This window comes from Nanorana parkeri, unplaced genomic scaffold, assembly GCF_000935625.1.
Source record: "Nanorana parkeri isolate BGI_ZX_2015 unplaced genomic scaffold, ASM93562v1 scaffold555, whole genome shotgun sequence".
NCBI lineage: Eukaryota > Metazoa > Chordata > Amphibia > Anura > Dicroglossidae > Nanorana > Nanorana parkeri.
The window spans coordinates 523,391-549,362 of NW_017306823.1; the positions used below are offsets into that span (position 1 = coordinate 523,391).

The 25,972-nt window shown below is 41.5% G+C and overlaps 1 protein-coding gene across 2 annotated transcripts in view; it reads left to right on the top strand.

The window, feature by feature from the left end:
- Positions 1 to 25,972, top strand: part of WIPI2 (WD repeat domain, phosphoinositide interacting 2) — a 30,556-nt gene continuing 4,584 nt past the window's right edge. For both annotated transcript variants that reach the window (XM_018562016.1, XM_018562017.1), the window contains exons 1-10: positions 1 to 224; positions 10,369 to 10,451; positions 11,142 to 11,311; positions 12,622 to 12,718; positions 13,256 to 13,353; positions 13,988 to 14,080; positions 16,967 to 17,037; positions 18,997 to 19,104; positions 20,463 to 20,627; positions 23,998 to 24,105. In XM_018562016.1, coding sequence (XP_018417518.1) covers positions 151 to 224; positions 10,369 to 10,451; positions 11,142 to 11,311; positions 12,622 to 12,718; positions 13,256 to 13,353; positions 13,988 to 14,080; positions 16,967 to 17,037; positions 18,997 to 19,104; positions 20,463 to 20,627; positions 23,998 to 24,105 — 1,067 coding nt within the window. In that variant the 5' untranslated portion in view covers positions 1 to 150. The remainder of the gene's footprint in view (positions 225 to 10,368; positions 10,452 to 11,141; positions 11,312 to 12,621; positions 12,719 to 13,255; positions 13,354 to 13,987; positions 14,081 to 16,966; positions 17,038 to 18,996; positions 19,105 to 20,462; positions 20,628 to 23,997; positions 24,106 to 25,972) is intronic.

Below are 25,972 nucleotides of genomic sequence, written 5' to 3' on the forward strand. Positions count from 1 at the left end.
GTACCTGCGTAGTCCGGAGCGGACCCTGGCCCTGCGCATGCGTTGAGAGGTGTCACGTCCAGGCCGGTAAACAAGGAATGAGGCGGCAGCAGGTTCGGAGCTTTCGGCAGCCTAAACACCGCTGTGCCTAGGTGATAACGAGGTGTCACTATGAACCTGGCCAGTCTGAACGTGGAGGCAGGAGCTGCTCAGCTCTTATTCGCCAACTTCAACCAGGATAACACGTACGTGAGTGTAGGGAAGCTGTGTACTTTATTAGAATAGAAACATAAAGCAGTAATGAAATGGGACATGGTGAGGAGCCTGGGGCTAGTATGTGTGTACTGTGGGGTGTTGTGAATACCACACTGAGAGTGTTGCACACATGTGTCCATGTTGTTGTGACACTTCATGATGTGATCAACTATTACCAAGTGTATCACAGGCTGATAACCTGTGGCTGCTGGAACTTGTAGTTCATTTCCATTGGCCCAATCTTGCAATATTGCCCATTGGTGTTATTTTTGATGGTGGAGTGTCCCAGTGCACTGCCTGCTAGCTGGGCAGAAGGAAGTTTATACAATGTTGAAAGCCCAACTCTGGGCACAAGACAAAATTAAAAAACAAAACACCCTTGCAGTGCCCCGACCCTGTACTGCAAGGGTTAGGTGCTCATTTAATGTAGGGGTGTAGGGATAAGGATGAATGCTTGCCTTACTCCTCGCTCTGGGATGCTCACTCCATCCGTGCGACCGGTTTGCTGTTGCCTTCTCTCTAAGGTGCTCTAGGATGTGGTCGCACACTTGCCTTCTCTGTGTACAATGCAGAGTTAATAGACCAGCAACAGCTCAAAGCATCAGGGAGCTTGCTGGAGTGGCTGGGAGGATGAAGGTAAGTAATATCTACTCTTCTTGTACCCCCTAGAACAGTGATTCTCAACCTTTTCAGGGCTGGGACCCCTTGGTAACATTTGCCAAGTTGTGGGGACCCACAACATTTCAATGCAAGCAGGTAGACCGTAGTGTTCTCTAGAGCGATACGGAAACTGATGTAGACTAGGGTAGGAAATGGCTAAATCTTAGCACCGTATACACCAGAGCTGCATACGCATGTCACCAGACCTGTATACAGATCTCACTAGGCTGTGTGCCGATCTCACCAGGGTAGCATGTTAAAACAGTGAAGAGTTCGTGAAATAGCTCAATATAGTCTTAATCTTGTCTGCAAAAGAATATAGAAAACCATATGCAATCCAACCCACCTCCATGCAAATCCACAACCATTTTAACCCTCCCAGTCCCACTTGATAAACGGGCCCATGAGGCTTATCTGTAAAATATCTGTTGAGTCCGGATATTTGTTGGTGAACACAGTGAAGCTGGACGCAGCACGACACTTAAAATCATTGTGGATTTGCAAGGAGGTGGGTTGGATTGCATATGGTTTTCTATATTCTTTTCTATATTGAGCTATTTCACAAACTCTTCACTGTTTTAACAACTAATGATGGTGGATTCATCACCATATTCATAGACACATGACTGCATTGTGTTTTTATCACAAGTTTGTGGTACAAGAATAAGCACAGTATTGTATTGTAAGTTTTTTTTTTTATGTTTGGTATCACTTTAATTATATTCTTATGTGGAAGGATCATTTGTTGGGTACACATCATGTACATGTTTACTAGTTTTTTTTAAGCGCAGTGCAATTATATATAACTTAAGGCTGGGCACACACCTTACAACCATCGCAAGACTTTTGTCTTGCGATGGTTGTAAGGTACTTCAAAAAACGTACGATCTGCCTATCTTGGACAGGTAGATCGTACTTGCAATGATCGCAAGCCGCACCCCCTGAGGGGCGGCTTCCGTTGACCGCAATGCCGAACGGGCAGTGTGCGCTTGCGCACACCGGCCGGTCCGGCTTTTATCGTACGAACATGCTACACACCCGGCGAACATCGTACGATGCTCGGCGGGTTTTCGAACATGTTCGTAAGTTAAAAGTCGTGCGACCTTACAGTAGTTGAGGTCGCACAGCTTCCACACACCTTACGATAATCGTACGATCGTGGGATTTCCCGCGATTATCGTAAGGTGTGTGGGGACCTTATGAGACCTTCTGGAGCTGGCACTTACCTCCTGACAGACAGGTGTTTCACTCCCGCCCGCTGCCCTCTCTTTGATTCTCCCCGGCCCGCAAGGCTGCAGCGCCATCTTACGGTGGGTGCGGCTGGAGAACTGACACGGCTGCGCTAAGAGGAGGCCGTGGAGCACAAAGCACGTGGTGACCCCCTCAACTGTGGTTTGCGGCCCACAGGTTCAGAACCGCTGCCCTAGAACTAAATAGAATGTAAGTCTTGCAGTGCGGAGAGCTGCACTACAAGGATATTTTGTTCTTGAACCCGGAGTTGGGCTTTCATCATGTGTGAATGTGAAAATACGGCTCGATTTTTACATGGCTAACGCATGGAAAACCAAAATGTAATATATTGCAGCTTACAAGTTCTTACATGTGAATTTTCATTTTTTAGTCTCTTTACCTTTTTTTTTTTTTACACTTTCTAATCCTGTATATAACACACTTCCTGTCCCTGGGTGATTTACGCTCACACCTCCATTGTATCTCCGGAGGAAGCCATGGTTCAGCTGGCCATCAAACATGTCCACCTTTGTTCGTCTCTATTACATGTGATGGGATTAGTAGATTAATGCAGGACTCGGGGTGCACATTTTTATTAACCCTTGCAGTGGGGCTACCCCCACACTGTATGGGTTAACTACTTGTTTTTGTCTAGGTTTAATAAAAAAAAAAGGTCATACACACCTGATCCTTGGAGCCGGCCGGCTATCAAAGTTCTCCCTCCCTCCTGCCTGTCTCCTCCTCTGCTGTAGAGATGGCATGTCCTTCAGCGTCCTTCTATCCCATACACTGTTTATAAAACATGATGACTTGGGGTCCCTGGATCGCTGCAGCTGAGGGGGAGACGGGCTCCAGGGACTGATCTAAGAGCAACACGACTCCGATGTTTGGGTGAGTATAACTTTTTTATTTTAATTTTAACTTGGACAAAAACAAGCGGTTAACTCTTGTAGTGTGTAGTCAGCCACACTGCAAGGGTTAATAACATTTTTGCCTAGAGTTCTGCTTTAAATAAGAACAATAACATTTATTCTGAACATTTAGTAGCATTTGTTGACTGAATGCCACATCGTTATTTTATTCTCTCCTGTTATCTCTGAAGGCAAACCAGGATTCTGAGCTAACGTATATTTATGGAAATATACTCATGTATGGCTTGAAGGAGATCTAAAGTCACAACATGCACTTTCCTTTTAAAACATCAATCAGGATTGTAATAGCAATACAAACAATAGATATTTCTGACAGTCCAGTATAAGCTTACTTGATGAATCCCCTTTTATGTTGAGTGCTGCCTATCTGCTGGACCTCTTTCAACAACTTCCGGGTTTCTCTGGATGTGGTTTACTTTCTATTTCTAAGGACTACATATCCCATGTTACAGTGCTTCCTGCAAGCCATTATGATGTCACATGTGGGCCATTTCCTGTGCTGACTGTGCCTCCTGAAACTCCTCCTCTCCAGATGGCAGGCTCTGTGAAATGGGTGATACAGCGGTGCATATTCACAGGGCATAGGGGAGATGTGTCGCTGCATTAAAGGAAGTAAATCCTGTGGGATTCTTTCTTCAAAAAGTAAGTTTGCAAACTTCAAGATCATTCTGATTAATAGGAGAAGGCTAGAAATAATGTAAATCCAGTGTGGAAATGAATATAATACACTTTGAGATAGAAAGGGATGGGGGCAGACTGCCAACTGTTGACCCAAGGAATAAGTGTAGGCACTCTGGGCAATGACATGCCTACACTGAGGGAGGATCTACCATGCTGGCACCTGGAGGAATGTTTTTTTTTTTTTGAGGAACAGCATAAGTCATATGTTGACTCTAATGATTAGGATCCTATGCTCAGATGGCTGGTGGTTACTGTGCATTATTTCTAGCCTACTCCTATTAATCAGAATGATCTTGAAGTTTGCAAACGTACTTTTCTCTGCCACATAGCCAGAATAGCTGGAAGAAGAGCGGTGTCTGTAGTATCCAGCAGTAATGAAGATAGTTACTGCTGGATACTACTGACTCTGCTGAGAAGTTATTAAGCTCACACATTGTAGAGATCGTGTCATGTATCCATTCCCTCCTCTCCCCTTTTCTATTTACAAATTGCCTTGTGTTCTTTTCACAGAAGGCAAGGCTCTGCGAATATACGAGGGGGAGATCCTGAAGTTTACCTGCCTCTCCCCTCCTTTCCTATTGCCCAGTCACAAAATTCCTTGACCTCTGTGAGACAAATGCAAGGCATTTTGTGAATGGATGAGAGGAGGGAAGGGGACAGCTACACAACCTGATTCTGTACTGTATGATGTCAGAACATCTGAGGTGCAGTGCTGGAATAAGAGCAGTATCTAGCACAGGGTTTCACAAATCCCAGGCGCCATGGCGACTAGAAATTGCATCCTGCCACCTAGGTTTTTGTCAGCCTGTTCACTCTCCTCGGCCGCCACCTCCGCCGAATCAGTTTTGCTCGTCCCCACAGGGAGTCCAATGCATGCTGCGGTCTGTCCCCTTCGATCCCTGCTGCTCTCTCCTGTATCAGCAAGGAGGAGAGACCACTGTCAACTGCCCATCCAGTTGCTGGCAGCAATAACCAGCCTGCTATGGGCTATTTTAAATTGCAGTAGCCGATAGCAGACTAGCTGTTGCACATGGGTGCAATAGCTAGTCTGCTATTGGCTACTGCAATTTAAAATAGCCAATAGCACTACCACTACGTGCTGTTAATCAGCATAGGAGCAGACCTAAAGGAGAACTTTCTTCTTCAGGTCCCTTCTCTGCTGATTGACAGCAGGCAGCGGGCGGGTGCAATAGCTAGCCTGCTATTGGCTATTACAATTTAAAATGGCCAATAGCAGGCTGGCTATTGCTCCTAGCTAAAGCTATTGAAGTGGAAAGGTGACACTAGGGGTCTAATAGACCTTAAAGAGAACCTATCATCTCCAATGTGCAATCACTTAGCCCCCCCATGTGATAGCAATGAAGTAAAGTAAAAAAATAATATAAAATAAGTAAAATAGAATTTAAAAATACCCCCAAAAATTAAAGGCCCCAAAAAATGCATGCATACTAACGGGAACCCAAGTTGGTTGCACCACGTATGAAAATGACGATTGCACTACACATTTCCGGTATCGCCGCGTGCGCCAATTAAAACTGTAATTGAAAATTACAACTGTCGTTAAAAATAAAGTTTTTAAACTTTTAGTTAAAAAAAAAAAACTAAAAACCTGGTTTCTAGATTCAAAGCAAATTTGTCAAGCCCTGATCTAGCATATAGCATCCAGTATCAATGAAGATGAACTTGTACAGTAACCAGCAGACATCCAAGTATAGGATTCTTACTAATCATTAGAGGTAGCTTATATGACTTGTTCTGTTCCCCATAGGGCTGCAACAACTAATTGACATAATCGATTATAATCGATTATTGAAAAAGTTGTCAACTACAAAGAAATCCATAATGCCCGGCATTGAGTTCCATTTTGAGTGTTGGATTAATTCAATTAAGTGTGCATAACTCAATAAAAGTATATGTGCAGTAGCATCAATGTGCTCTGGGCACTATTGAAGTTTCACAAAGCAATATTATCCATATTCATTGGTGTCATAAATGTACAATTAGTTAATATTTCAGTGGAACACATGAGCAGAACAACCTAAAAATGCAGTCAGAGTGGAAGTTGTGAAAGGGCAACAGATGGAAGGCTGAAAGTGAAGTGAGCAATACAGCAAGAGGAACCGAAAGCAGTAAGTCAGGGAGGTGAAAAGAAGATCCAATGGATTTACTGACACTTATTTGACATGGAACACTGCTCAGCAAACGTTCCATATACTTTTACCTCTAACAGGCCATGTCCGTGAAAAAAAGAAAGAAAATCTTAATCCTTTCCACCAGCTCCTTTTCCATCAAAAGTCGCTTTTTTTTTTCTTTTTGAAGTGTGCAGTCATGTTACTTTCTGCGTTGCCATTTCTGATAGTAGATATCGGGGATCCACCATGACAATCCTGGCCAGTCTTGTTGCTGCCGCTCGTCTATTTGGGATCCTGATGCTGCCTCTTTAAGAAGAAAAGTTCTTGTAAGGACACTTGATAAATTCTTTGACGAACACCTTCATCAGCCAAAAGGTAGGGACATTACAAGAAGGACTCTCCCAGATTAGAGACTGCAAGCAAAAAAAATCAGCACCTAGAAAATAGGGCCTTTTAGTTTGTTTTTGTTGTAGATCAAATATAATTTCCTAAAGTTCTTATTCTGAGATGATGTAAAGGTGTAGTTGAGGCGCTTACTTGACTGGTAGGACATTCCTAGAGAATTGAGTGGTAGTATCATGACTCTATGCTTCTGGTGACTAGTGTACAACTAGTAGGCCATCTTGTTCCTCTGTTCTTTGCTGATTCAGTATCCACTTCACAAGACTATAATTAGTACCAAAGACAATGCATGTAATCAATGTCTTTTATGAATATGGGATTCTGTGCAGCAGAAAAAAAAGGGAACTTCTCTTTGAAAATGTGGAGACAAGCGTTTTTTTTTGTTTTTTTTTTACTTTAAAGTAGTTTTGGATAGAATAGGGACATGTGACAAGCCATTAGTAATGTCTTCTGGGAATAGGGAACATATGGGACTGTCCCCTAACCCCCGGCTGTCATTTCATGCTTAAATTGGCCCTACACTGCTCAAATTTTGGTTGTGTCCTGATGACTGAACTGAAATTCGAGCAGTTTATGACCCCCCCTCAGGACCCAACTGTAGTATGGATAGGGGAATCAATTGTTTTTTCTCATGCAACAGGAAATAGTGTATGGGCAGCTTTACACCTTTCAGACAGTTGACATTATTATTATTATTATTATTCAGGATTTATATGGTGCCAACAGTTTGTTTAATGCTTTAGAACATATGGGGGAGACAGTACAATACCGTACAAAAGGATTAGAAGAACCCTGCTCCTGAGAGCTTACAGTCTACAAGATTTACATGTTTGTTTGTTTTTTTTGTTTTTTTTTTTAAGCCCTGCAGGCTTGAGCCAGGCCAGGCCAAGGAGAGGTGATGATCCCTACGAGTTTTGTCTACAGATGAAAGTAAAGGAGAGTTTGATGTAAACATCAGGTCTAAGCTGAGAGGGGAACTGGAAGATTGGATAATCTTAGGATATTGACTTGGCTTGGTATTACATCAGGAAAATTACTGCATCCCCCTTATCTTTGTCTTAGTGACCCAGATAAAAAACAGGAATGTTAGCATCATTTAAATGCAGATGATCAGCCATTAGAGATTCTCCTTATAGGACATAGTCTTTGTGATGAATGTCTGAAACCGTGAAGGCATCCTCATGTATGTATACCCTTTCTGGCCGTTTGTGGCATGGATGGGCGGGGGCAATAAACCTAGGGTGTTGGGAGCAACACACGTATAGTGGTTTCCCACATCTCCTGAGGGAAGCTGTGCACGTCACAGTGAAACGCGTCGAAAGTGTCCTCACCCTATCAGACAACTCAGTGATTTCATGCTAGAAAGTGTATGGACTTCGATAACAAATCAAGAGACTAGTGACTGATGGTATGGTATAGGCAATATAGATCTATTTGAAACAGGTGGATGTAATGTTGAAATTGTTCTTGGAAAGATTTTAAGATAATACATATATGATAAATAAAGAATACATAGATTTTATTAAAAAATATCTATTGTCTCTGTGTAAATCTTATTGATGTGGCACCTGAAAATTCTATTAATACCTAGGAGAAACCATTTTATATTAAAGGAGAATTATGGGGAGAGTGAAATACACTCATCCCCATAATTCAAGCCGACCTGTGACACTGAAGCTGTCACAAGTCAGCTCTATTGATCGGGAAGCCAGCAGATTTGCTGACTTCCTGATCCTCCCCCTGCAGAGAGCAGTGACTCTCAGTCATCACTCCCCGCAGGAATTCCCCCCTCCTCTCTCTGTTTCTCTAGTGCTGAGGTGAGGGGGCGGGCACAACTGGTTCTAGAGAGGCAGAGCCAGCTGTCAATCAGCCCGTGGGGTTAATCTCGACAACATTGTCGGGATCCGTCCCTGCTGCAGTGCGTCTCTGCGTTCTCTGAGTTTTAGGTCACCGGAGGACGTTCATATATGTCCTCCCGTGACCCTGAAGTGAACTGTGGCCAAAAAGGTTACCTCCTAGTTCTCTTTTAAATGTGTTTGGATCTGGTGCCTTGGAATCACTAGCCAGTCCAGGTAAAATATATATAATGACACATTTTTAGCTATTGCTTATGTTTCACCTTTATTTGCCCCTTTAAAATGAACTTTACTCATTTGTAAACTTTTGGCAGTAAACATCTTGTATAAGAGCAGACGGGACAACATACCGCTGTTATTTGTGTCTCAGAAAAGCCTTTCCTGTGACCTGATTTAGTTTAATTTTGTTGTCCTGGCCGTTCATTCACTGACATGATTGCAAACTCCACTAGCCAGTAGAAGAGCCCGTGCACATCAGGGCAGTTTCGTTGCACGGATTTTGCATTCAAATAATATCCCGTACTTTACTATGGGGGGCCGTACAAATACGTCTGTCGCTTGTTACCCTCTGTGAAGGCAAAATGTGTTTCTGGGCCTTACAAAGGGTGTAAACAACAAATAATGAACACATATGGTATCCCTGTGCATGTTAGGAGTAGGAAAATATATTTTGGCCTGTTTTTTGGTGGTGGGAAATGGTAATTCCAAGAAATATACAGCTAAAATAAAAAAGGTGTTTTTTTCTTATACTATTTGGGACTGTTTTCCTTACACAATCAAAAGATATCCATTAAGATTTACCACCAAATGCAGACTGAAACAACTGGGATTAAATTTAAGTCATAGAAGACCACATGTCTAACCAAGAACAAACTATTAAAAGCTGTATTTATTTCTTATTGTTCATTACAGATAGTTATATAGCGCTGACAATTTACACAGCACTTTATATAATATAGGCCAATTTCATGCACTGCTAGGGAGAAAGAGGACTAACCCAAAAGGCTTTCAGACCAATACTGAAATTTCACTGAAAGACTGAATGAGCCGTCACTTCAACATTGGATATCTGAATGCCAATGCGGGCTATTCTATGGTTTAACCACAGCCACACTTTAACTGTATCCAGGAAAATAGGATGCAGAAATGCACACTTGGCTTCAACTTGCATTTGTCTCAAAATCTGTTGTTTAATTGCATCAAAATAAACACTGATTCCATGGATTTTTTTTTTGTATGACCAGTGAGCAGAATGTGTCCTTGAGCAGACTACTCTGTAACTGCAGTGGAGGCCCTAACTGTACTGTCTGGCAGAGGTGTCTGGATCACAACAATGGTTGAACAGAATTAAAATACTTTCACAATTTACAGAACTGGGTTTGAACTGTGCATTAGGATTTAAAGGCCAATATTTATTTTTAAGCCTTTAATGAAGTAGAGAAGAGTTAGAACTTTTGTTGCTGTCTGGACCTCTGTTGGGGAGATTTCCCTTGACACCCTGTCTTAATTCTGAACAGGAGCTGAGTGGAAATCTTCCTAGTGGCGAGAGACGAAAAAAAATAGGTTCTAACTCGACTGTTATATAGATGTTGAGGCAGCAAGGAAGGAGAACGTAATGCAGCCCAGCAGATAGTGAGAACACATGTCAAGATAAAAGGGAAGGTCCAGCACCTTAATGGCAGGGGTGTCCCCTCTTCTAAGCATGAACATCTGGTGCTGGACCTGACAGTACATGCTCACCATATATCCAGCTGCAGCAGCTACTCCTCCATTGTTCTGCTGCCTCAGACCATGGCACTGCGCTCAGACCTGTGTGGACTTGTTGCCTTCTTAGTGGAGATTGCTTACACTGTTCTTCCAACACATAGGTTAAATATAGTACCCAATAATTGCAATGTTGTTGTAATAAATGCGGGTTTTCTAAGTTAGTGGTCTGCAGTGTGATTTATTCTTAATGACACCCCAACATACCTTGCCAACATATATGTGTTGCAGCCCACTCCGACACATAGTAAAGCACTACCGTGCTTTGTGGTGTGCTGCAATACAAAAAAAGTACATGAGCCACTCTGGCGCTTTGGTGAGCCCATTTATATGAATAGGCTGCCTTTTATGTAACACATATGCATTACCGCAGTGCAGCAGTGTGAACTCAGCCTTTAATGTCCAGACACCTCCAGATCTTGCTTTTTTATGTCTTTTGTCTGTTATATGCAGCTGTGAAATTATTTTTTTTTACAGATCTCTGGCTGTTGGTATCAAGTCTGGATATAAGTTTTTCTCCTTGTCATCGGTGGATAAGCTAGAGCAAATATATGAATGCAGTAAGTACTCCGTACAGGTAGTTTGCTTTATTCTCCTCTCCAGTGGTTGCTCTGCATGTTTTCTTTGGAGGAAATGTTCCATCATAGATTCGATTCTGTTAAAGCTGAGCTCCAGGTTTAGGCTGCATCCACATATATCGTTTGCGGTTCCTGCACGTTTTCCCGCGTGGATGACAGTGTTGGGACGAAAATGCTAATATTTTAAATCCACACAGGTGCCGCTCATTTGCGGCTATTAAATAGCTTCCAAAGTGCAGAATCCACTGGATTATCGCGCTTGTACTATTTCGGGGGCCGCATGGTTTTGTACTGCGTGGCCCCCGCAATGGTCTGAACAGTGCACATTAAAGTGCATTGTATTTTCTGTTTAGAGTAGCTCCGCGCGTATCCGTACAGCCGAATACACGCTCAGGTGTGAATGCAACCTTACCCTTAGTCTTGCAAAGTGGGACTGAAATAGCTTTTTCTGACTTCACTGCAAACTGTGAACTTCTCACAGCTTTCATTGGATCATTGTATGTTGATGAAGCGGGAGGGAGGAACCAAGCATGGCAAAATCGTAAACCATTTATCTTCAGCCTTAAGATATGAGGTATAAAAATAAACACTTGCTTAGTTGAAGAGCTGTGTTTTGTATGCATGCTGATGTATCAATAAACTGCTCTTCTCTGTCGCACTTTTTCTCCTCAGCTGATACAGAGGATGTCTGCATCGTGGAACGGCTATTTTCCAGTAGTCTTGTTGCAATCGTCAGTCTTAAAGCGCCTCGAAAACTGAAAGTTTGCCATTTTAAAAAAGGAACAGAAATCTGTAACTACAGTTACTCCAACACAATTTTGGCAGTGAAACTAAATCGTCAGGTGAGTGATGGTTGTGACTGAGGTGGGAGCTGCATGCATGTGTTCCAATGGTCTTTATTAAAGTACATCTCATACACCAGGATTGGCTGAGGAAAGAGAAACAATACCTACTCTGGCATCAGTAATCAGTGAATTATATCCTGTTGATGTAATCCTTTTGTTGAATCTTTCTGCTGAGTCATAGGATATTGATTTTATTCTCCGTACATTATTCCTGTTTTTCCAGGTTTGTCGGAATGGTATAGAGACATGCTACTACACTAAGTGGCTTACTGTCTGACTGTATGGAAATTGACAAACCAAACCTAATTTTTCCTTTTTCTAATAATATTTCTTTAGCTTTTTTCTTATTCTCCCTCATTTTTTTTATTGTTGCTCATCAAGTTAGTTTTGGGATCTTTGAAGAGAAGGATTTTGTCCCGGTGTTGCTGAAAACCTGGTTGAAATAGGTGTGTCTTGAGTCTGCTTTTAAAAACATCCAGGGAAGTTGCTTCCCGGACAATGGATGGCAGTGTATTTATGGGAGGCTGGCTAGAAGCTGATTGGCTGGGAAGCTGGCTTCCTGGCCAATCAACATCGAGCTAGAAAGAAAGGATGCAGCCAGCCTCCCAGGCTATTAAGGAGTCAGGCGGCCGGTAATGACGCACTGCCTGGCTTCCTAATTTCCCAGGAAGCCGACTGCATGCTTGCAGAATACTGGTATTGGTGATCGGTGTCGGAGTGTACCGAAATATAAATATCGAAAAACTGGTATGGGTGCATCCCTATTAATTAGCTGTAACAGCTTTTTTTATTCAGTTCTCTACCAGTGTAAAGTTTGCTAGATAACAGGGTTACAGAGAAGTGATTAAAACATTTGTTTGTCACCTTTTCTGTATTGGAATCTCCCTACTATATTTAGAGGGGTCATTCTAGAAGGTGGAACTGTAGAGGATAATTGTGTTTTCACATCTTTCCACTACAGCAGATTTAACTTACAGTTAGTGTCACAGATAATGTCTAAGTGCTCATCGCTGTCATAAGGAAACTGGGGACCTACAGGAAAGAGACTCGTAACAGAATTGGGGGGGGGTTCCTGTTTCTCAAGGTTTCTACCTAAAGATCCCTTTGGGCAATGAACTCTGCATCATGCCACACCAAAGCAAAACATCTGTTTTGGATAATATTTGACATTTTTAATGTGCAAGGTAATATGATTGTGGAGCAATTAATTAGATGCCAGGTAACTGTAAAAATGTAAATCATTGATTAGAAAAGGATCATTGATTTATGCACAAAAAATGAAATACACGATTATTCTTGTTCCCTAGAGACTGATTGTATGCCTTGAGGAGTCTCTCTACATACACAACATAAGAGACATGAAAGTCCTGCACACTATTCGAGAAACTCCTCCGAACCCTGCAGGTATGTTTCCTCACAAAATGATTGCCTTATTATTTACACGTCTTTTGTTTTCAGCTCTGTATGATAGTGTAGTATATAATGAGATGTGTGCTTACTTTACTTTAATACTTTCATGGCAAAACTTCCATCCCATTTTTTTAATTTTAGAAACAAATCCTAATGTACAGCGGAGAATACTATGCGTTTCTTAGAACTGCAGCAATTCTGGAGCACCTTGCATTAGAAACAGTGATAGGCCACATTGCATTCTTGAAACTCTTCTTTTCCACCTGTTTTTAGATGGCGCGCTAACGAGTCCCAAGCATATAATTTCTTGCCTTCCATTTATATATTTCACTGCTGACTTGTTTTATTTAAAGAAAAGACAGACTACACAGACAATTATTGTTTGAGATTAACACATTAGATACCAGCTGACTGGACGATAAAATATCTGAATAGACTGATACGTATTGTAGGTGTGTTAGATATTTGAATGAGTATATTTTAGTTAGCATGAAGAATTCACTCAAATTCTTGTTTTATATGATTTTTAAGGTCTGTGTACACTGTCCATTAATGGAGACAACTGCTATTTAGCATATCCCGGTAGTGCATCTATTGGAGAGGTCCAGGTCTTTGACACTGTTAATCTGGTGAGTAATGGTTGTATACATTCTATAATATTATTAAATTTGTGATCTCATCAACTGATCCAAAAAGTTGTGTTTATTAAAGTGTTCATCCAGTTTTGGATAGGGTGATAAAGGATTAGAACCTCTCATGTTTTTACTGCTAATCAGGTCTCCCATTTTCCCCTTACTTCCTGTCCTGATGATCACATTTAATCAGACAAAAAGTGAAGGTAACCTTCCAACAGCAGCAAAAATAAAAAATATTTTCTTAATAGTGTAGGAGAAGGCTAGAACCCCGGTCAATGTTTTATTTCTGTCTATGAGTTACCCTTACATCCTGCCTGGTGAAACCTTTGTCAGCAAGACAGGAAGCTAAGGTAAATCTCTAACAGCAGTAAAGCAAAACCTTTTTTGGGGTCACAGGAGTACATTTACTAATGTAGTGCGCACTAAGAAATGGCTGACTAGGCTTTTGTCACTTGTGTAAAGTATTTAATAAAGTATTATAAAGTATTAGTAGAATGTATCACTTATATATAATATATCAGTTTGTGATAAGGAGGTGATTTGCTTTAAGGATGGATGGAGGAAGTTAGTATATACTAAACATTACAGTAAAACTCTTTTGTGTTTAACATTATACAATGGTTTACAGAGAGCTGCTAATATGATCCCTGCTCATGACAGCCCTCTGGCAGCTTTAGCGTTTGATGCAAGTGGCACAAAACTAGCAACAGCATCAGAAAAGGTAAGGCATGTTTTTCTTCTTTTGAGATTGCTCCCTTTCTGCAAATATTGACAGTTGATATGTAGGTATCGGGTATTCGTAAACAAGAAACTAAAGGACAACATCGCCATAACAGGTATTTAAATGTTTGGGTCTTAGGGCTTATTCGATGCACAGGTCAACAGTTGCTCATCTCTGTTGCCCTGGAATCACTTAGAGCAGGGATGGCCAAACTTTGGGCCTTTAACTGTTGTGGAAAAACAAGTCCCATAAGGCATTGAAAGACTCTGACAGGCACAGGTATGACTCCCAGAGGCAGGTGCATTAAGGGATTTGTACTTATTGTGTCTACAGACAGAAAGTTAAGGCAATTCTCCTTATCTTACACAGATTACAGAAAAGTGACATTTGTCCATTCCCTACTATTTCCCAAACAAAACAAGACGTTTTGACATTAGATATATTTTATGTTGTTCACCTAAATTTCTGCTTGTCTGTTGGGCTATTCAAACAGTCCTATAACAGGCTAAGGTTGGTTTATGTCTCGACGACTTGTTTTTGTTAGCATTAGTCAAATAGTATTTTTTTTCAGAACTCTGTCATCTGACATTTAACACATTATTTGCATTCTTAAAATGGACCTTTACCCCCTTTTACTAAAAATCACATCAGGATGCAGCTCTGCATGCTGATTTAAAAAATCATCTGAAATTCATTAGGTAAACAAAATCGTTTTTCATTTACTTACAAATAGAGTTCATCTACTTCTTGGTCTAGTCCTGGCACAAATGTAAGTACCAAAGCATTGGATCCTGGGAAGGTTATATTAGCAGAGCATTGCTGGGAAATCCCATCTGTAATCTCATGAGATCTCAGGGAAAGGCATTTTCCTCCCCTGAGATGATGTGCATAGTCACGCGTGCCAAAGTTCCAGAAAGTGAATGGAGAGCTAGTAATCTGCCCTTAGTTAACACGGCCACTGTCAGAAGACTGGGGCAGAAAAGAGAAATAAGGTATGCAAAGAATACAAAGCCTGCAATTATCTAGAAGTATGTGTTTGTAGATTGTCATTACTACACATTTCTAAAGGTGTGTTTGTCGTTATTTTAAAGATATTGGTAAAGGTCCACTTTAACCTTGTACTGTTAGAGCAGCTACTTCCAATGGAACGGCTAGATAAAGAGAACTCTTTCCAAAACATGCATTTGATTTAGCTTATCTGATGGTTGAGAGGCAGACTTATGCCCTCCCATTTCTCAATAAATACCACCTGTGTGGAAAGTCTAGTTCTGCTGAGGGATGACTGGAATGATAACAAACATAAAATCATTACATAAAGTTTAGTAGGTGAATATACAGTAGGTTGTGGCTTACCAGCTATGTACTGCTCAGATGAGAGTCCTGGATTTTCCATCTACGACCAGTGCAGGAACGATGGTTTCTAGTCTGGAGAACATATGATCTCATTTTGTTCACAGGCTGTGGTAGTGAGTAGTTAGGTTCATATTGTATGGTAAGTTTTAGTGCATGATCACAAGTAAATATAAATTGCATGACAAATACTCTGGTGAAGGCATAACACTTCCTACCTCAGGACAAATCCCAGGAGCCAGATATCCAATTAAAAATGACAGCTGGCTCCTAACTTTTGATATTTTCTCTAGTTGTCAGTGGAGCTGGCTTCTGGATTGGACAGACTGGCTCCTGAATTGCATATAACTTTTTCCACCCCTGCCCTAACTGATAACTGAAAAAAAGCACTTGAATTCTCAGAACATAACCGAAGATAACTTAGGAGACTTGAACAGTTGAATTACTCTTTTGCACTCTTCACCTCAGCTTTGTAGATATTTTCACCTTCTTTTTACAGGCCACATATATTTTAATCATTTGCTGTATTTTGTGAGTTTTGCAGGGCTAACATTCATTTCATTGCTGCAATATAGAGTTGTGCTGTTTTTCTCAACCTCTTCTAAAATATATTTTTAAGGCTTTGTGCTAGTCTTCACTGGCAATTGTGCAAGTCTTTAGTACTGGTTACTACAGATAGAACACTCAGTGGCCAGGGAAAGGGTAGCAACAGTGGGCAGTGGGAAAACAAAGGCATTTGATCCACCCAGAAGTGTGTGTTTGCCTGTTACTCCCCCTTCCTTGTCTGCTACAATATTAGCATGTTGCTGCAGCTCTCACAAACAGCCTGAGTTGTGTGCTTCAGAGTCACGCTAATGATATGGCGGCCAAGGGGGGAAGCAACAGCAGAGAGCAAAGGACAAAGATATCTGACACACTTGGAAGTGTAAGAATGTGAAGATGATAACAGAGCCTGTTAGACCTCTTTCATTCTGGCAGTGTCATCATATTTCTAAACGCATATAAATGCATGTAATTGATTTTCAGAGTTTATTTGCATTCAGTTTAGCTGCCTTTAGAGAAAATAGAATTCCGTGTATTGGATCCAATTAGAAACTCTAAGCACATTTAAATGCGGTTTCAGGCAGGAACATCTAATCACAGGAAAAAGTGATCTGTGAAGTTGTTTATTCACGCCAGATAACTTCTCCTGCATTTAGGAAAACTCAACACAGGAGTGCCGGTGTGAATGAGGCCTGACTATGTACCACGTTTGACTTAACAGTGGTGCTAACTGTAAGAATTTATGCCTGCCGTTTTCCTATAAAGTTTCCATCCAAGGGCACGCATCCATGTCTGTATGAATGTGCAAGTTCAGGACCATGTGTAGCCACGTCTTGTCATGGAGTTTAACAAGAGGCTACACGCCCCAGCTGTCCCTCCTGAGCGTAGGTTTCCGCATGGACATGCTTGCTGTATGGCTGTGCCCATCTGTGTGAATGAGGCCTAAACTGAAATGATAGTGGGTGTCAAAACATACATATTTTTTTTCTTTAGGGCACAGTGATCCGCGTTTTTTCCATTCCAGAAGGTCAAAAACTGTTTGAATTCCGGAGAGGAGTTAAAAGGTGATTTAGAAATATTTTTACGTTAATGTTTTATGAAATACTGGTATAATTGAAGGTGTAGTATTGGTAGTTTTCTATTTTTATTTCCTCCTTATGACAGACCCACTATCCCTATCTGTGGGGTCAGATCAGAAAAATATGAAGTCAGCAAACATATGTTAATAACAGGGAAGGGGCATAGAGTCAGAGTGAGGGGGAGCAGGTACAGGGGCAGCGATTTAAACTGGATGTGCACCTGTGGTAGTGAGAAATCGGTGGGTGGCATGCTTGTGCACTGGTTTGTGCATGCATGAGGTGAAAAATGGACCTACAGGTTAGGCGATGGTAGTGAAGGCACAGTGGTGAGAGGGGGGTCTTGAGAACCGGAAAGGGTGAGAGTGTAGAGATGCAGTGTAGTGGAAGAGATGACTTGTGCAGGCATTGAGTCTGGGCAGTAAGAAGAATACACATGCGCAGTTGTCAGAGAGGGGGTTCAGGCACAATCGTTGGAGCAGGGAGGTGTTGGAGGTGTTGGGAGTGAGGTGGTGCTGGCATATGAAGGGATGGGGGCTGTATAGGTGCATTGTTGAAAGCTGGGTGGGGAGTGCACAGGCACAGTGGTAAAAGAGGGGCATCCCCCGGATGTGTTTGTAAGAGTGGGAGAAAGCATGTGCAGGTATGGTGGGTGGTGAGAGAAGTGTGGTGCAGACATAAATGGTGGTGAGGGAAGGTGGGTGCAGGCATAAATGGTGATGAGAGAAAGGTGGTGCTGCTGTAAAGAGTGGTGAGAAAGGGGGACATGCAGGCATTGAGGGTGGTGAGAGAAGTGGGAGTGCAGGTACAGTGGATGCTGGGGGAAGGGAGGCAGATTTGGTTATTAGCGTCCCGTATTTTGTAAATTATAGAAAGGTTATATTAAGTTTTAGAAGAAGATTGTCTAAGTGTATGGTAGAAAAATATGTTTAAAGTTAACATGTGCCCAGACTATGGACATTATGCTATTTGCATGTTAAGGGGCCCTTGGAGCCCCTGCACACATCAGTCTGTGTTTCATTACTTAAGTCCCTACTAAGACCAGTGAGTGGTAAAAATATTCTTTAGATTGGGTTCTAGTAATTAAATGGTTCGGTTTATTTTGTTCACAATATCTTTTATTTTTATTTTTTTCCTTCTGATCTTTTCTAATGGATCTTGCTGTGACAGTAAAAGTATTGAAGTGGGTTGCAGAAAACACAAATGTGGAAACATGATTTGAAAAGTGGTGGTGATATCACTGATCTGTAGGAGTGGAGTCTCATGTAATCTGTCTCCTGAAGCATGCCGTCAGTCTCTAACAATTCCTATATCATGTTCAGTTTTAGTACAATTCCTATATCATGTTGCATGTCTGCAGTCTGACTGGTTTTTGTAGTATTACATTCACTCAATGTTATAAGGAGCCCTTTGCAAAGCCAGGGGCTACACTTAGGGCCAGTTCACACCATCTCCGGTGCGTTCCTGCACGATCAGTTGCTGGAACGCACTGGATCGCATCCTGGTCAGCTCACTGCGTTCTAGGGTGGGCGGGGTGTGGCAGTTCATTCATGTCAATGGCACCACGCCCCCCCCTCCCGCAGTGCGATCCCCTGCACCAGATCGTGTGGCACATCAATGCCTGCGTTGCAGTCTACTGCAGTTGCAAAAAATAGTGCTCGTCACTGCTCTAGAGTAGGGTGTCAGTCAGTTTCTGCTGGTTGTTTACATTAGAGGGTGGCATCCTGCCAAGATTCTGTTTTCCTAACACAGTGCCTCCGTTATGAACTTTAAAATGATTTTTTTCACAATGCTTGTAGATAGAGGTAAATGAGTGTTTGTTTGCTTTAGAGTGCTTTTACTGCTTCTTTAGAATATGTAAATACTTTAGTGTGCATGGTCTGGGCCCAGGTTAACTTTAAGCCCGTTTGACATTACTTTCCTTTTTCTTCAATGTCTTGGCTTTAGGTGTGTGACAATATTCTCCCTAGCTTTCAGCATGGATGGCATCTTTCTTTCAGCTTCAAGTAACACAGAAACTGTCCATATTTTCAAGTTGGAGACAGTCAAAGAAAAGTATGTATTCATTATTTCTATTCAGTTGCTTTCAGCTCTCCTTTATTCTTTAAATGCTGGAAGATTTAAGGGCTTGTTCACACCAGATGTGTTGGGTTGCACCGTGCAACATATAGACAAGACAATTTGCCTTCTTTACTGTTAAATCAGTTGATGCCAGTAATATACCAGCAGTAGTATATGCTAAAAAAAAACAAAAAAACCATTTGGTATGTTTTTTCACTGCAGCATGTTGTGACACATTGCACTGCATTGTAATGTTCTGGGCAAATAGAACTGAATGAAATGTCACTTTTCGAGTAAAAAGAAAAGAGTAAAAGCGGTAAATTGCAATCAGCACATTGAATACACTACTACGTGTGGTGTGAGCGGACCCTTGCTTGATGTTGAATTTCTAATTAACAAAAAAATACTTTTCTTTTTTTATTATTATTATAATGGTGATATTAGTGTGTATCAGTGTAATGTATACTTTGTATTTTTAATCATATGGTTGTCATTTTTTTTTTTAACTAACTAAAATAAAAGACAAAGTTATAAAAAAAAAAGACAAACAGGTTATTGTTTTTAAAGTTAATTCAATAAGCACCTCTCCCTTTCTTTGCAATGAAAGAATAGATCATTTTATTGGCAGTACCACAACCTCCCATATTTTGTCTATTTCGTGAGGCATCTGGTCATACGTCATGCAGAGCAGAAAAACTCTTTAGTGGAGTGGAGCCTCTTGTTATTGCTTGTTCATTTCTACCTAATATAACCGTTTGTGTGGTCGAGGATAAGCATTGCCTGACCTTGTATTGTTCTTCTGCAATGATTCAGTATTCCTTGTAAAGCAATGTAAAAAAAAGTTACAGCTTTGTAGGAATGAGATAAATAAATAAGGTATCCTCTCTTAGGGGAGAGCACTCTCACATGCAACTTGTACACCTCAGTTTGTCCCTATATGAGCGTTCTGTCATTTCCTGAGCAGCACTCAGACTGGAAAGGTATACTAAGTGCCCATATCTGCATTTCAGCGGTGTATTAAACTCCTAGTTTGGGTTTAAATTTCAATTAAATCTATTTTGAGGGGAAGGCAGATCAAACACACATCTGAATTATTTGGAACAGCAAATTCATTGATTGGAATACCAGACACCAGTCACTTTGTTTTCAAGATGTCACTATCCCAAAAATTCACATTCTTTTTCCATTTGTTGCATGAATGTATGTTAATGTAAAATGAGTGCTGTACATTATGAAGGAAATGTGGTATTCATACAGTTGACCCTTTTCAGAGCCCATAGATTAATACATATGCAAGTGTGTGTGTGTATATAGTGTAATTTTTTTTTTTTTTTTTTTTTTTTTTTTTTAAGGCCTGTGGAGGAGCCAACCACCTGGACGGGTTACTTTGGAAAAGTTATCATGGCTTCTACTAGTTACTTGCCCTCTCAAGTGACTGAAATGTTCAACCAAGGGAGAGCTTTTGCAACTATTCGTTTGCCTTTTTGCGGCCACAAAAACATCTGTGCACTAGCAATGTAATTTCTGATCTTTTTTTCCCTCTATGTGAAAACTAATCTAGCGTTCTCCCGTGACCCAAAGCTCAGTATATCGCGAGCTACAGCTAGCGGTATACTGAGACGCCGCAGCCGGGACGGATCCCGACAATACTGTCTGGATCCACCCAGCTGCGGGATCGACAGCTGGCTCTGCCTATCCAGAGGCAGACCCAGCTGTGCCCGCCCCCTCCCTCGGTGCTGGAGGATCAGACAGGGGAGGGGGGGAATCCCTGCAGGGAGCCGTGAATTAGTCACGGCTCTCTGCAGGGATAGATCGAGAAGTGAGCGAGCAACGGTATGTGTTCGCTTACTTCACCATCTACTGAGCCTGACCTGTGACAGTTTCATTGTCACAGGTCAGCTCAGATTATGTGGCTGAGTGAAAATCACTCGCCTCATAATTCTCCTTTTTTAAGGCCAACTCCAGCTCTGAAAAATACAAATTAGTTCGCTCAACAGGTACGAAATAAAACAAAGTGCAGCTTTTACCGCAATGCTCCCCTTCTTCCTAGCACTGTTACCCACAGAAACCTGCTTCACTCCAGTAGCTGCTGCCTCACTTTAGGGTTAAATGATGCTCAGCCTTGCTCAACCCTGAAGTCAGAGCACACAGTCATGGCTCCAGCACCTGTAATTCTCTGGTCTACAGAATGTAGTCATCAGCCAGTCTGCCAGCCCATGTGCCGCATATATGTCACTGCTTTGTGACGTGTGTGCTGTCCTACTCTACCCATAGGCTGCCACTGAAATAAGACCAGGAGAAGATCCTGAGTCACATGAGGTCTGAATAGAAGAAGATTGTCATGCAAGTAGAGGGGAAATTTGTGAAAACAAAACAGCACTGTGTGTAGGGAGGAGGAGGGGTTTTAATTATTTTAATGTTGGAATTTAGCTTTTAAAGCGTTTTATAAACTGCAGTCTGTAACAATCATTAGGATTTTTATTACAACATTGTTTTCTATCTAGGACAAAACCATTTAGAACCTCAGCGTGATAAATGGGGAAGAAAGCATATTCTTGTTGACCCTACTTTCTTAAAGCCCAACTTAAGCCCAAATATTTTATTTAGTATTGGATAGAGCAGAGAAATTGTAAAATATTGCGATCTGTGGGGATAAATTCCCTATCACTGAGAAGTGATGGGTTCCGGATGAATTTCTCATTACTTCCTCATGATGAGGAAGTGATCTGTGAATCTCTCCAACAGAGAGGCAAACAAAACATTGTGCAGAATATTTAAAACTTCCGTTTTTATTGCTGTAGGTGCTTTCTGCAAGTGATGACCTTAATTTTGTTTTATAGTCGCAAGGTCAGGAGTAGGGAAAAATCTTTCCACCCTGACAGAAATTGTAACCTGAAACAGAAACAAAATATGCCTGGAGTTAGGCTTTAAAGGTTCTTTCATCTTTAATACCATTGGGCTGCAAAAATGTGTAGAGCCAAACTGGTTGTTATGCAGTGTTTAATCATGGTCCCCGAATCTGCTGTAGATGGTTCCTCCTTATTTTGCTCCAAACCACACCTTTACATTCTGAGAGGGTGAATTTTACCTGTAGGGGCTGAAGATACGCTTTAAAGAACTTCTGGACTCTTTCAAATTAACCCCTGAAAATGGGGCTACCCATGAAGTGCTTATTTTAGTCTAGGGAGGAAAATTAAGAAAATGCTCACCTGATCCTCAGTCCTACCTTGTTGATAGACCAGTCCCCTGGATTCCTGTCCCCTGTGCTCCGGCGGTCTAAGGACCTATGACGCCATCACGTCTAACCCAAGTCTATTAACATACCACAGCTGGAGCATAGGTGGGCAGTCACTGCTACAGGACCTAGGATCAGGTGAGTGTATCTTTATTTTTGGCCCCAGACCAAACAAGCATTTCACCCTTGCAGTGCGGAGGTAGCTTTGTTGTTGTAGGGTTAGTTTTAAAGTGACCCTGCTCTCGCTATAAACAAATGACAGAACCTGTAATAGAAAAGAATGAATTCTTACCCCTCAGAGTAGACAAGTCCATTCCTCAGCTAGCACCGCTGCTTTCCAATTGTACCAGGTGTGTTGGATAGCATGTCCTCCGCTAGGTGCCATGGTTCCTCTCGCTGGTCACAGAGTCCTGCAGTGACTTCACCCTGGAGAGGGAAGTATCCATGTTCTTTTACTGGTTGCAGCTGCTGGTGTTTTTTAGAGAGAAGAAATTGGTTTAAATTCCCTTTTTAATGCAGTAAGTAGTTGGATTAGTAAAATATACAAAGTCTACTCTTGCTCCAGTTTCTTGAACCCACCTCCCCATTGTGACAAGTTTGTGACTAATGGCTTAAAACTCACAAAAGTGATGTTTCTGTTGGTGCAGTGAGGGCAAAGAAAAGGGATCAGTGCACTGTTAAAACACATTTGTATCTGTGCTCTATGCAATTGGAGCATGTCTGCTATCCTATTCATTTTTACTATGTTTTTTGAGATCTGTCCTCAGGAATAATCGGCTGAGATTTCCCTTTTTTCGGCCTCTTGTAGTCTTCCAGCTGTGTTTTAGACCCCTCACCAAATAAGACATTTCAGGAGCCCTTTAGATAGTTTTGAGGCTTTCCGTAGCTCAAAACTGGCTGACAGAACCTACGTGGGATGACCTCAGCTAAATATCACAGCTCCTCCTGGAACTTTTCTCTGTTGAGTTTGCATTTCCGTTATTTATGGTTTCTCGCTGCATTGAAGGCAATGCTCAGCAGAAATCATTTTATTGCTCCTGTCTTTGAAATAACCAAGTAGTAAGAGATACGCAAGATTTAATTTAAAGCAGATCTCCAGCATTTTCAGAAGTTAACCCTTGCAGTGGGTCTACCCCCACATTGCAAAGATTAACTGCTCATTTTGTTCTAGGGAATGGAATAAAGAAGAGACCCTCACCTGATCCTCAATCCTGCTGTGGTAACCGCTCACCTCTCTCCGCCCTCCACGCCGGCTGTGGAATGTCCCTCAGCGTCCTTACGTCTAATGCAAGTGAATGGACTTTGCATAGACGTGATGACATCAGCGGGGCTTAGACTGCCAGAGCCCAGAAGAGAAGAGGCTATGGGGAAAGGTCTAGCAGCCAGGCGGGATCGAGGCTCAGGTAAGAATATTTTCTTTATTTGCACCACCAGGCCAAAACGGGCAGATAACCCTTGCAGTGCGAGGGTAGCCCCACTACAGGGGTTAAACTTTTGAAATTCCTGGAGTTCCTCTTAATTTTTGTCAAAACCTATCCTTAGAGTGTATGTCTTTAGGGGATATGGGGGATGATCATTAATGTTTTTGCTATGACACAGATTAATTTGATTTTGTGTTAACATAATAATACGAATAAAATGTTCCCATTTAGGATTCAAAAGATTCCTCGTTTGCTCATTGCTGCAGCAGATGGTTACCTATACATTTATAATCTGGACCCCCAGGAAGGCGGTGAGTGCACACTAATGAAACAACACAGGTAAGAAAAAAGATTTCTTACAGCAAAATATCACAAAGCTATGAACACTTAAACATTGCTTGTATCCTGTTTCAACTAGCACTCTGTATTATTTAACTTTCCTATATGATGCTGGGAATAGGTGAATAATAATGTCCTCCCTTTGAGAGCCACCAGACACTTTGTGCAGCTAGTGGCTTTCTATCCCAGCTTTCACTAACCACTCGGGTCTTCGCTTACTATCAGTGGTGCCCGATCATGTGACCACTGTCGGGTATGACATAGTGATTACAGGAAGGCTTTTTTTTCAGCCTATAAGAAGAATATCGGAGCAGGGTCAGTGTTTAAACTGTGTGCAAAATAAAGACCTTATGTCCTTAAAAACCAAAATATATAAAAATGAATTGTGTATGCAAGTTAGTCACGGAGTTATTGTCAAGATAATTGATGCATGCTGATGCTGTTAAATTTGGCTTGAGCATATAGCCATCAATGACCTCTGGTCAGGAAAAGGGTGGTCACCTATGGTGTATTTAACTGCCTCTGGGAGTTGATGGTACAACCTACAGGCACCTGTACACAAACTGCTCCTGAGGTTAGTGCCCAAACTGCTCTAACCAACTAATGAGAATGGCTGAAGAGCAAAGGGAAGGGGAGTGTAAGCAGTGGAGGTAGTGGCAATTAAATCTGTTGTTGTTTGTGACAATGGTATGGTAAAATCAGAAGGGATGTTACCCAAAAAGATGGAGGTGTATAACCTTTTAGTTAAAAGAAACTAGAGCAGAGGGTTAGAGATGCTTGCTACTATTAGTGACTGTGACAGAGCGACTTTGTGTGACTTCACTTGCTGCATTCTTACTCTGGGTCTGTGATTCCGTTATGCAGGTCAGGAGTTCTGATTACTCTGACTTTTCCCATGTACATACTTGTTCCAGGCCATTGATTTGGAAATGATTAAAGCCATGTACAGCCAGAAATGAGCCTTTTCAGAAAGGAGTAAAACTCCACCATGCATTTTTCTTCATGCAGATCTTATGTAGGAAAGGACCACTTGGGACAGGACAAAAAAATCGTTTACATTCTAATACCTTGCCATAGATTTATGAAATTCTCTCTTGAATATCCTAATAGTTAGATAGAGATAAAGTTCTGATACCTGTCAGACCTGTTATTAATCACTGAGTGACATTTGTGACTTTGGAACAAGGCTAGATAAATCCCAGGAGCCAGGTTGCCATTGCTCATTAAAAGTGACAGTTGACACCTAACATTTGAGTTTTTCTCTAGTTACTCTCAATGGAGCTGGCTCCTACATAACATTCTGATGGCTTCTGGCTTGGACAGACTGGCTCCTGAATTCCTTATTAATTTGTTCACCCCTGCTTTATTACATCTACAGCTGCTGTAAAGAAACGAGTCAGGTGAAGAAGTGTAGGTTAGGTTCTAAAGCTACAGAATATAGCGATTAAAGGAGAACTATGGGGTCTATCTAGAGGCAGATCCAGCTGTACCCTCCCCCGTCTGTTCCGCTAGTCGGCGCTGGAGGATCGGTCAGGGGAGGAGGGGGGAATCCCTGCAGGGATAGATCGAGAAGTGAGCGAGCGCCGGTATGTGTTCGCTCACTTCCCGATCTACTGAGCCGACCTGTGACAGTTTCATTGTCACATGCTGGCTCAGATTATTATGAGGCGAGTGAAAATCACTCTCCTCTAGAGGTGCACCGAAATGGAAATTTTAAAAAACGAAACCGAAATTTTAAAAAATGTCAGGCCGAAACCGATACCGAAAATGTTTTTTTTTATTTTTATTTTTTCAATTTTTTTCAATTTTATTTTTTATCAACTTTTTAATTTTTTTATATTTTATTCATTTTTTATTAAATATTTTT